General features: G+C 39.5%; 2 protein-coding genes across 3 annotated transcripts; one reads left to right on the forward strand and one right to left on the reverse strand.

Moving 5' to 3' along the window:
• Window positions 1–4,264: 4,264 nt before the first annotated feature.
• Window positions 4,265–6,118, forward strand: svbp (small vasohibin binding protein). Its single transcript, XM_026305816.1, has 3 exons — window positions 4,265–4,414; window positions 4,599–4,746; window positions 4,871–6,118. The coding sequence occupies exons 2-3, from the start codon at window positions 4,633–4,635 to the stop codon at window positions 4,955–4,957; spliced, it is 201 nt and encodes a 66-aa protein (XP_026161601.1). The 5' UTR covers window positions 4,265–4,414; window positions 4,599–4,632; the 3' UTR covers window positions 4,958–6,118.
• Window positions 6,119–8,594: 2,476 nt separating this feature from the next.
• On the reverse strand, window positions 8,595–11,928 carry fbxo2 (F-box protein 2). 2 transcript variants are annotated; one of them, XM_026307407.2, is made up of 6 exons: window positions 11,824–11,928; window positions 10,971–11,036; window positions 10,535–10,661; window positions 9,416–9,508; window positions 9,184–9,322; window positions 8,595–9,091 (listed from the first exon to the last, which is right to left on the reverse strand). In XM_026307407.2, the coding sequence occupies exons 2-6, from the start codon at window positions 11,005–11,007 to the stop codon at window positions 8,957–8,959; spliced, it is 531 nt and encodes a 176-aa protein (XP_026163192.1). In that variant the 5' UTR covers window positions 11,008–11,036; window positions 11,824–11,928; the 3' UTR covers window positions 8,595–8,956. The 2 variants fall into 2 exon arrangements, with proteins under 2 accessions (XP_026163192.1, XP_026163193.1); XM_026307408.2 differs by having other exon boundaries at window positions 10,535–10,656; window positions 11,824–11,888.
• Between the last annotated feature and the right edge of the window lie 660 nt (window positions 11,929–12,588).

The raw sequence follows: 12,588 nt of genomic DNA on the forward strand, positions 1-12,588 counted from the left end.
GCCTTGGACATACACCATCTGGGGAGCTGCCTTCCCACGGCACAATCTTTTGTAGCTGCAGTTTCACCCCTGTTACTGTGACAGATGATGGAGCATGTCCAGGTGAGGTTTTTATCAATGCTCCAATGTTTTGATTCAACCAGGTCTCAGTATAACACATCAGACTACACTCATGAAATGCTCTTTGGGTTTTAACCAGTGCCTCCAGCTTATCACTTTTGTTCAGAATAGAGTTGACACTCCCTATGATGATGAATGGTAGGAAAGTTTTCTATCTCCATCTTCTAGCCTTTAGTTTAGCACCAGCTCAGCATCCATGGAGAGACCTCTCCAGCTCAGCTGGAATAGAGTTATATACTCCAAATTTGCTCTGTTGTAGTAAAAGAAGGTCATCTCTTGTGTCTTCTTCCCACAGTAATATCCATAGGTCATCAAGGAAAGTAGCTGTCAAAAATACATCAAAAAAGAGTGAAAATTTCAGGAGTTACATAACTTTGCTGTCATCTGCTCAGGTGCAAATTCTAGAATAATAAATAATAAATAAGTTAAAGTTTAATCTGTAGTCCAGTATGCAGTAGGTTAAACAATGTGTGTATGAGCACAACCCAGTCTGTTCTGTTCTGTTCTGAGACTGGAAGTGGAGACAGGAGATTAAGGTGTAAAATCCCTCAGTCTCCAGGAGGATCTTGAAGCTGAACAGGGGGCTTGACCATAGATGGGATTTGGTAGGTGTTAGGACTTCCCCTAAATGTTTTCAGGGAAATGTTACTGTCACTGAAAAGATTGAGGTAGATCACTCAGTGTACCAAAGCACTGAAAGACTGTGTCCACTTTGTGTGTCCACACTGTGTGTGTGTGTGTGTGTGTGTGTGTGTGTGTGCGTGCGTGCGTGCGTGCGTGTGTGTGTGTGTGTGTGTGTGTGTGTGTGTGTGTGTGTGTTGTGCTGACCCTGTCAGGATACATCCTGTCCATATCTTTTTTTGTTAGCTTGGGCAGCAGAAAGCCTATTGAGGTTCAGGTATGAAGAGAGCAACACAAGGTGTTTGCATTTTTATGTTCAAATGTGTGTGCATACATGAGGTGGATGTGTGTACAGTAAGTATATGTTTGTGTGTGTTTGTCTGATTATTTTAGGCACAGTTACTATGGCTGTTTATTTTTAGTCCTAAAAGACTTTGTGTGTATGCATGTGTACATGTCTGTGGGGATTTGTGTGCACTGTGCTTATGTGTGTGTGTGTGTGTGTTTTGGCAGTGAACTGGTGAGCAGGGTTAGGAGGTTGTGGTGAGTTTGTGTGTTCAGAGTTGCTAGTGTGAAAGAGCAGTCAGAGCTGTTCTTCCCCCTGAAGAGAGAGTTTAATTTAGAAGAACAAGGCTCCTAACACACACTTGTGCGCTCTCCGCAGCCCGCTGCTCCACACCTCTTCCCTCTGCTCTCCAGCCCTCTCTGCCACTCTATAAAACTTTAAAAATCTCTCCATCTTCACTTTCCTTACTTCTTAACCTTCTCATCTCTTTTCCTCCTCTCCCTAACAGTGCTCAGGTGTAACTGTAAGTTTCCACTGGCAGGTCAGAAATCTCTTAAATGCAGCAAACAATAAGCAAGTTTTGGAAATAGTGCAAGCTATTTTAATGTAGTGAAACCCTCAAAAAAAGGAAAGAGGAGAGTGCATTTTTCCCTTAAAGATGATTAAAAATGGATGTCAGTCACTTTTGCATCATTTCATATTATATTTTAATTAGCTGGTTTGTCTGAATTAACAAATTTGGCAGAGCCTCTTTTCAAAGCTCCCAATCAACTGTCAGTACGACGACCACTAGGACTCCATTATACTATTTTGAATGAAGACCAAAGATTTTCCCAAGTTTATCTCACAATTGTCACATTTTGTGTCCTGCAGAAAGAAATCACACAGTGTAGAGGGCCTTTTTAATGGGACTAAGATCATTTTAGGCATAAGGTGCATTTGGAAGGAGCTCTGTCTGTTGGCTAAATGTACATAAATACAAACATTACTGTACATGCTGCACATTAGAAAAATAATATTTGGCACCTTCTCTGTCTTCAAATTATTTTGCTTGGTATACTTTGCTTTTTGTTTTACAGTCAAACTGAATTTTGAAATAATATAATATTTTATTTTCAATACTTGATTTCAATTAAACAGTTGTTATTAAATGTTAAACACCCTGTAAATCTATCAGCTTCATATTATGAATGATGTTTTGTTTTGTTTGTTTTGTTTTGGACATTTCTGTTTCTCTGTTTTGCCTTTATTCTTTGTTTTTACATGGGGCTCACCTGAAAAACAAACAAACAATGTCGCATATTTCTGCACACCAATCAGGAGTTAGCAATGTTTGAATAAAATGTGACAGTTGCAGTGTTTGCTGGCTACCAAACTATTGTCCCAATGAAGCAGATGCTTCAATGAAGCAGATGCTCCATGCTCATTTAACATCATCTGCACAATATTATTGACATCCCAGCAGGTTAAGGTGTCATGTAGTCACTGGTTGTTCTTGCATCACCTTCTTCCAGTGATTTGCTGCTAACTTTGGTTCAGCTGTTACTGTGGGTGCCTATTTTGCTCTTCTCAGTAATTACTTGTCAGTCAAACAGCGTGGTCAGCACTGTGACGTCTTTCACCCTGGATTTTCTGTAGGTGGCAGCTATTCTGACAGCTCTGACGACTTTCTAGCTGTCAGCTTGTCTTCTGTTCAATGCAAACAAATTAAAGCTGCATACCACACATCACATGGTAAAGATCCTTGCCAATTTTCCCATCTTTGGGGTGAAAGGACTTTATGAGCTTTAACATTTAAAAAACTACAGCTGACAAGTTTCAGATTATTACTTCAGTTCCTGAAAATGCTGAAAAACTTTCAAATGCAATGTTTTCACCCAAGAACACTGATGTGTAAGTTGAGTTACCATATTTTATTCACTGCTGTTGATTTCGAAGCTTTAGGTAAGCGTGTTTTTCATTATTGCTGCTGTACATATGGAGCAGCTGGCTGGCTGTTGTCTGCAGCGTTCAGCAGACGTTGTTCTTGGCAGGATATTATTCTGAGGGAGAGCTCTCCCCTGTAGTTGGAGGATAAATCCAGGTAAACCAGTGGTATGCTGTGCGATAAATCTCTGTGGCGTACCACTGCCAGAGGGCATACATGCACACCCCAAGATAAGAACAACACTGGAGACTACCTGTCACGTAGTGGTCTGAGAGGATGATTTTCACTTTATACGTGAGGGTCTAGTCATTCTGTCCCTGCGTAATGACTGTTTTTATTTCGGAGGTGATACATGTGTTCTGGACCACCCTTCAGCTGGTGTCAGGCTCATTCCTCACCCAGCTGATTGATGGGCTTAAGATATGCCCTGAGGGAAGTCTGTGCACAGTGTGTGTGTGTGTAATGCTTATCAGTTAACAGTTCTAAATCTTAAGTGAAAATACTTAAAGAATAGTTTTGTTATATACTTTATAAGTGTCTCTTTTTATGCTCCTCAAGCTTAGGCTTAGTGATACTAAAGACTTCAGCAGTATGAGCTCATTATAAGCTTTACTCTCAAATCACAGACACAAAAGTCTCATTAATGTTGAATTATGCTGAATGATAATGATTCATACTTCATACTATACTCTAGGGAGTATAGCTTGATGGCAGGACAAGAGCGGCATCTGGTGGTCAATGCTCTGTGGAGGTGAGTGTGTGAGTGTACTATTATTTTGTTGTGCCCAATTTTAAATATACAGTGTATACAACATGTACAATATGCCCTTAAATGAAAAAAATGTGAGAAATTGTTAAATATTAAAAATAGATTTTATTTATGGAAACCTTTTTAAAATACTTCCATTAGAACAGTTACTCACTTCTGTTCAGTATGGATGGATAGCATGGAAAAAAAGGATTTTGTAATTAAAATTGTACTCCACTTAATAATAAGGGGCAATAATGTTATATTAATTTAAATGATATGAATAGTATTTTATATATTACACACCTGTCAGTACGGTATATTGCAGTAGGCCTACAGTTCAACAGCAGCATAAATTACAGCTTCCAGAATGATCATACAGATGAATCAACACGTCTCTGAAATAGTCTAATAACAAAAACTGAACATCATCTTCAAAAACTGCATTAGTTTTAGCTTGGTCTACAGAATGAATGACAAATTTACATTTCCTACTTCGCAACATTGGGTGGCAGTCACGCGCAGTTACGTGGGTTAGTTGAGCGCAATAAACAACAGAAGAAGAAACAACGGGAACCTTTGTACAAACATTTCAGTGGTCAAGATTCAACTCGGATTTGTTTATCGGTGACACGTCGAGACTAGCTACAGCCGGAGTAACTACCTCGATAGTTGGTTTTATATCAACATTATCTCTTGTTACATTTAACAGGTAAATGCACCAATATCTGCTTTTAGTCTGATGTGGGCTAGCGCCTAGCTAACATTAGTTAGCCGAGTAACGGTTCAATAATAATGATTGATCGTAGATAAATTTAAGGCTCGGCTCACTGGATATTTGAGACACAAACTCATAAACATTAGCAACGCTCACAAACATGAATCCTTTACCAAAGCTCTTTCAGGCAGACTGAGTGGAAGGCTGTAACCATGGAGCCCGCCTGCCGTAAAGACAAGCCAAAGCTGAACTCCACTCCGACTAGAGGAGACAGAGCCAAGCAGAAGTCTGCACAGCAAGAGCTCAAACAGAGACAGAGAGCAGAGGTGGCCAACACACACACACACACTGATCACTGTTCTTGACTTCAAGAAAGTTGACTTTACCAGTGTGTCACAATATGTCACATTAACTCCTGTGTGTCTGCTCTCTTTCCTTCTTTGTTGACAGATTTATGCTTTGAACAAGGTGATGACTGAGTTGGAGCAGCAGCAGTTTGAGTCCTTTTGTAAACAGATGCAGTCACAGGGAGAATAATGATAGCCCTATCTATTCTGCCTTCCTTTTTCATCTGGACCTGGACCTGTCACCCTCCAAAAACGCCACGTATACACATACTACTGCACGCGCACATACTTACTTATACGTTTGTGGCTCTGCAGAAAACTTTAAAAGTTCTCGGAGGGTTACAAAGGAGGACAAACTCCTCCTTCTCCTTATGTTTTACTGAACTCCTGACTCTTGTCCCCAGTTTGAATATACCAGAGTACTGTTGTGATAAGCTGATCAGTAAAAGGCCACTGACATTTCCTTTTCTTAAATGTCATCATTTGTTTCTTCGACAGTGAAACTGAGCTTGCATGCTCTTTTTTCAACTCTGTACAAATTCATTATTTTGGTAAAGTATCCTAGGTGAATCTATCCATCCATTCATTATCAGCCACTTATTCCTGCTATCCAGGGTCATGAGAGGCTGGGGTCAATCCCAGCTGACTTTGGGGGAGACGGACTACACCTGGGCAGATCACCAGTCCATCACAGCGCTGACACATAGAACATCTACAGGCAAATCAGAGTCAACAATCAGCCTAAGCGGCATGTGTTTGGACTACAGGAGGAGAGTCTAGATGAAATGCAAGTATTAAACTCACATGTACTAAAAAACCCAAAACAGTGTTAATAGCTGAAGAATGGACAAATTTATAGATTTTGTTCAGTGACCAATCTGTTAAAAGCATGTTTTTCATCTATTAGTAACTTCCCTCTGTAAATGTAAACATCAATTTAAATGTACATATGATATCTAGGCCCATATTTATGAAGCATCGTACAGTAGGAAATCACTTGTAACTGGTCAAACCTGTTCAGAGTGAGGCTGTTTCGTTCTAACTTTTAAAACAAGGAGTAAATGTGTTTTATCAGCTTCATTAACTTAATCACTTATTCACAGGTAGGGTCTAACAAAAGTTTTTAGTCTTAAGTACTTGATCAAAATGAACCCCCCCCCCCCCCAAAAAAAAACAGACACACACACACACACAGGAGACAAATTCACAGTTTTATAATATCTTACTCACATGTACAATATAGATAATACATGAAAGATGTCGCATTACTGCAGATATTTTAAAACAATGTAATATAAGTTAAGGTGCTTCCGGTTTTACTGTGCTGCATATGTATTGATTTTTTAACCAAGCTAAACGCTCACTATAATTACTTAAAATGCCACGTAAATGACTTCATTAATATACAAGATCAAGCTTTTAATTTTCTCATAGTACCTTTGTTTCTGTAATCTCAGTAGTGATTTGTACTTAAAGAATGTTCGATTTCCTGCAGTTCAACACTTGTCTAATACTCCAAACTGTGACTGTCAGAAAAATTAGAATACATCATCATGAGCTCTCAATTATGAATGTGTTAAAACAAAAACATCACACTCTCTCTTCAGAGTAGCAGCAGTCAGTGTCATGAATGATGTCTCACTCTGAGGTAAGAGTGTTTGTAATTCTAGGTTCACTTTCAGCCTGATCCCTAGGAATGGTTATATGATGCTTGATAAATACTTACCCTGGAAACGTATGACATGACAGGTAATTTTCAGTTGGCTTGTTGTTGGCTTGAACCTTGGAGTGTTCTGCTTCCGCCCTCCAACTACAAAACATCCATTCACATCAAGACAATTCAGTTGTCATTTTGAAGGCTGGTTGCCTCTGCCTGCCTGGCTGCATTTTGTTGCTGCGTGGCCAACACCACCAAAGTTAAATCATGTTGTTTGCTCATGTTAACTGTCTAACATTGGCCATGATAAATAGAAATAGTCCACTAAAGCTAAATTCACCAATGGCGTTAGCTGCTGTTTACAGAAGGTAATTCACAGCTACTGGTTCTCGAAAGGAACAGCAGAACAGCAAGTTGCTTGCTTACTGTAGCTTTAAAACTGACAGTGCCCTTAATAAGTCAGTGTTAATGGTGCTCACTTTGAACACTTATCTCATGTAGAACATTGTGTGCAGTGCCAGCTACCCTGTACACGAGTTACTAATCCATTTTATTGTCACAGTCATGTCTGTCAATGTTAACTTATATTTATACCTATTGACATCAAAATATTTATATCTCTTTATATGATATGTCATCTATGTGAAAGTTATACCACTTTGATTTAATGAAAATAAAAAGAGTTTTTAATCAGTTTTTATGCGATTGTGTCTGCACGTACAGTACATACAGCATCTTCAGAAAGTATTCAGGCCTCTTCACTTTTGGCACATTTTGTGATGCAGATTTGATTTTAAGTGAATGACATAGTTCTTTTTTTTTTTGCTCATCTTTCTACGCTCAATAATCCTTAATGACAAAGTGAAAACATGTTTCTGGACATTTTTGCTGATTTATTAAAGCTTTGTACTCAAAGGATACTCAGCCTCAGATATTTAAAAGTTAGTGAAACCATTGGAGAAGTTTATTTCCTTATGTTAGGGGCCGTGTAGTCAGGCAAAGGACACAGTGTTTAAATTTCAAAAAGACAGGCTTTTATTTACCGAAGAAATAGACCAAAATACAAAGCAAGAAGAAACTAAAGGGTGAATGAAACATTATGAAATTAATTCAATTGCTGAGGGTAGCTTAGGCTCTCACACCATAGTTTTGTCATAAATAGTAGAAACCTTGACTTGTTCTGACTTATCAGTCAGTACTTTTAAAACTATGCACATTTATATAAATCTTTTTGACATTTAATTTCATTTGGCCCTAAACGATTATTTTAGATCAACTGACTAATGTCGAGGCAATGAAGGAAAGTGCATTTACTCCATAACTGTAGAGTTATGAGATATTTGAGGTGATCCATTTGAAGCTACTTTATACTTAAATTCTATTACATTTTCTATGGATATGTAGTCTTCAATGCAGAGACCTTTAGCTCTTAGTCGTTAAGAGGTCTGTGTTAGTCTGGTCTTCAGTAGAATGAGATCAGGTGATTGACTTGGCCAGCCGAGGACGTCCCACCTCTTCACTCTGAAGAGCTCTTTGGTTGCTTTGTCCGTATGTTTGGGATCATTGTCCTGCTGACTGCCGAAATGTTGTCCAGTTAGGTTTGGTGCATTTATCTGGATTCTGCTGTAAATCTCTGCAGTAATCCTGCTGCTTCCATGAGCAGTAAAATCATCGATAAATACCAGGACATCAGTTCCATTAGCAACAATACAGTGCATGTCTAAACCATAGCAGAACTGCACTATGTGTGACAGATGATGTGGTATTGTGGATCATGAGCATTTCTTTATTTTGACCACACCTTCCTCTTTCCGTCATTTTGACAGAGGTTGGTTTTTGTTTCATCAGTCCATAGAATGTTTTTGTAAACGTGATGTTTCGGTTTTTAAGTCTGACCAGGACTTTACATTTTGTGCTGAATCGTCTGAGGTTATGCTCATGAAGTCCTCACATGATCATTGGACACTTGTTCACTTACACCCAAGATAGAATTCTCTGTGTACCCATGAACGTCTTTTTCCTCAGCCTGCAAATTATTCTCTGCTCACTCATAAGACACGTGCCTCTCTGATGCCAGGATGATTTTTTCATTATCAAAGTAAGTCTAGTTGGTCACAACAGTCTGCGAATCTGCAGTCAGCTTCTTGTAAATGAGGACAAACCACACCACTTAATTTTGAGTTGTCAATGACAATTCAATTTATTGCATGATTTTAATTCCCATTTTTAATCATAAACTGCTTGATGAGTTACACCCTCATCCCCCAAATGCCAGGATATGTCGAGTGCAGAGGTAGTAGTTAATGAATTATGATTAATGACTGTGTTGCAAGCAGGAATTTTAAAGGTTAAGAGTCATAAAGCCATGCTACCACCATCTCAGTGTTTTACAGATTTGGAGCAACGCTAAGCAAGTAGGTGCATGAGGCACTCTGTCACTCTGGAGCACTTGTTTTACTGTATTTTCACTTTCCCCTTCAGCTTGCAGTATTTCTTACTCTTTGGTTCCCCTGTAGACTGTTTTCCTCTCGTTCAGACCTCAACAGTAACAGAGCTCTCAGTGACCCGGACTCCAAACCAACCATCCCAGTACTTTGTGTCTTGTCCTCCATGTTCAAAGGAGATAAAACGCATTCCAGGGCCATATTCGGAAAATGTATGCCTGACCTGGAATTCAAATAGAAAACCACTGAATATGTACAACTGAGGGTATGTTTATGATTATGTGCCTCACTGACTGAACACTCCTGTGTGTGTACCTGTTGCCATGAACAGTTGTCACAATCAGGGTCAAAAGTTACTGGTTCCGGTTTGAACTCCTGTAGGACCTCATGATTCTCGTCCAGCAGACACACAGTCATTTGGTAAACGCAGCCGCAGTCTGTCCTCCCGCAATACCTGCAGGGCGAGCCACACATTAACCCATAACGCCAGTCTGCAGTCAGGAGAAGATACATGCTGTACACACAAGTCAGTCTCCCTCTGTCTTACCAATCTTCCACTGTGACAGCAGGTTGAGCATCTAACTGTTCACAGGAGTAACCCTCCGCTAACAAGTCGATCACCTGTCTCTTCAGACACAGCCTAGGACACACATTTTTTCACAAATCAGGATGATTCTGCATAAGACTGATTAGAGTGAGATTAGAAAAGACAAACACTAAATTAAAAGACAATACAGTATTTGTGATCTAGATTATTGTGGATTATTAACAAGGACATGAAAACCATAAAATAATTTTATAGCAAAAACATGTAAAAGCAAAATATAAAGTCAGTGTTTGCCTTGAAGTTAATATCTTTAACAGCTTCATGAGATGCTCACCTGGAGTGGTTTTTAATTAACAGGTGTGGGTTTGAGACCAACAGTGTTGCGTTGAGGTAATGTTGGTACACAGCAAACAGCACATTTCATCTACTGCAATAATTCAGCATAAGCCAAAAGCCCAACAACACTCGAAGAAAAATGACAGTTCATCATCCCTTTAAGAGATGAAGGTCAGTCAGTCCAGATATTTTAAGAATATTAAGTTTGTTTGCAGTCAAAAAAAAAAAAAAAAAAATCAAACACTATGATGAAACTGGCTCTCATGAGGACTGTCCCAGGAAATGAAAACCAAGAGTTATTTATATAGAGGACAAGTTTATTTCAGAGGATAGGTTTCCAGCCTCTGAAATCACCCACATCAATGCTAGCAGACACATTTACACAGAATGTTTTTTTGTTTTGTTTTTGCAAGAATCAGGTGTTAATGGTCAAGTTGCTGCAAAGAAACACATACAGTGGGAAAATCTGTACTTTGGACAGTTTGAGATTTTTTGTTCCAACTACTTAGTGAGACATACAGCCAGGCACTGCTGCTGGAGTGTTTTCAGGACAAGACTGACTGTTCAGGTGTGGCACCCAAAGAGCAGACTTATACACCACTCAACATCTGTGGAGAGACCTGAAGATGGCAGCTCTTCTTATCCAATCTGGCACAGTTTCAGAGAATTTGACTTACTCAAGAATACTGGAAGCTGTGATTGTTTTTAAAGGGGCTTCTACATAATAGTGACTTAGAGGTCTGGATGCTTTTGTAAATGAGAAATTTCATAATGAACACTCACTCAAAGGAGGTTGCAAAATACTTAGTGACTCCATCATTGGAAAAGTCATGACCACAATCTCCAGGCATGTCTTCCACCTTCCACTGGCACCCACCGTTCTCCGTCAGCTCCCAGAATTCCAGCTGCTCTGAGAGGAAAATGCAGTCTTAAGGTGTCACCACCAGTGTCATGCTGTGTACACTATCAAAGTTTTAATGAATCAAGTGCAATTTTAAGAGCAAGTTAAATTTGACCAGCAACAGAGAAGGCACAAGATCAAGACAAGAACGTAAATATGTGTTAGTTTCCAAAATGCCAAATGATTCCTTTAAGACTGAACACGTATTTAACCATGTGTGTTGGCAGATATCTGAAAACATGCCACTCTAAAACTACTTTATAGAGTAAAACATAAAACACACATTACAGACTCTCCAGAAAGACCAGGACAGCTTACCTTCCCCACTGGGATTCTTTAGCAGGTTCCTGGCCATGATTGCAGCTTATACAGAGAAGACAGGGCCTGCACAGGAGAAACAGGAAGAAGCAGCCTAGATCAATGGTTCCCTCCACTATCCTTTCAGCTATCCACCCCCACAAATCAGGCATTGGTTCATTCCAAACTGCATCTTTATCCATTCCTGGAATATGCAGCCACCTATTCATATTCTCGCAAGATAGCGCACAACCAATTTAGACTGACTGAAATCATTACAGTATTTAGTAGAATCAAAAAATGAATGAAAGTGGGTTTGTACAATGAGTCTAATGAGGTGAGGAGGTTAAAAATAAAACAGCAGAGTCCTGCAGATTCCAAACTCAAACAGTATAATACCCTGTCTGCTGACTCACATCACAACAGATGAGACAAAAGCCTCCCTCTGTACATCCCAAATAGGAGGTATCAGAGAGGATCAGCTATCAGACACATATTAGTCACAGGAAAACAACCTGGGATTACATGCTACCATACAAAAATAACAGTAATAATTTACTTTTGTTTTTACCTTACCAAGCTCTGTTAGCTTATGTGTAGATTACATAGTGCACCAAATCATAAACTGCGTTTTGTATCTATGTGTCAAATATCTGTCCATGGAGGCAAAGAAAACAAATGTAACACCACTTGGCTCTATATTTGCTGCTGCATTTCACTGCTGACTGAGGCTCCGGTTACAATCAGCTGAGTCATATGTCCCTGCATATTCAAGACACAAAAAAACAATGCAGCAGATGCACATTAATGGCATGCCTTAACATAAATACACACACTCTGTCTAAGTACTTGGGACAGCTAATACATTACTCACAGCCAAAGGAAGGCAAGTGCACTCTTCTGTTTTCTCTGACTCTTGTTTCTCTGACACTTGAGCTCCTCTGCAGAGCAGTGCCCTTGTTGGACTGTGGCTTTTATAGCCAGGAACCACACACACACACACACGCACACACACACACGCACAAGTACAGTAAGAGGGAGGGAGAGGACAGGACAGTAGGAGAAATGAAAAACACCCCATGGGCAGGTTGGAAGGGAGCAACAATCTAGCATTTCAGTAAAAGGCACGGAAACAGAATGATGACTAAACCGAGGTGATGACCAGGTCCAGGCCCTGATTTCTTACTTTGCACCTGGACTTGTATATATAGGTTTATCATATACCAAACACTTATGGAGAGCTAGCTTGTGTAGGGCTGTGGGCAGAAAACACACCTCATAATCACACTAAAACAACATTTTGTTTCACTTCTTTCATTTACCATAACTGAGCTCCAACAGACTCATTCCAGATGACCAGAGAGTTGGCAACAAGCACAAACCAGGTCCAGTCAAGTTCTGCACCATCTAATTAGCTCAGCGGCTACAGATCCTGCAGTAGTTTAATTAGTACAGAGATTATTGACTGTAAAGGTTTTGTTATGGAACTTTCATTTCGGATTCTTGGTATTCAGCTTGATGATTGTGCAGGGCCTTTTCTTCACTTGAAGTGACTTCAGGTCCCCTTTCATTCACATATGTGCTTTGCTTATTACTGCACTTGAATATTTGAACTTCACTGTGTAGAATGACCAGAATG

This window comes from Mastacembelus armatus, chromosome 5 (genome assembly GCF_900324485.2).
Source record: "Mastacembelus armatus chromosome 5, fMasArm1.2, whole genome shotgun sequence".
NCBI classification, from domain to species: Eukaryota; Metazoa; Chordata; class Actinopteri; order Synbranchiformes; family Mastacembelidae; genus Mastacembelus; species Mastacembelus armatus.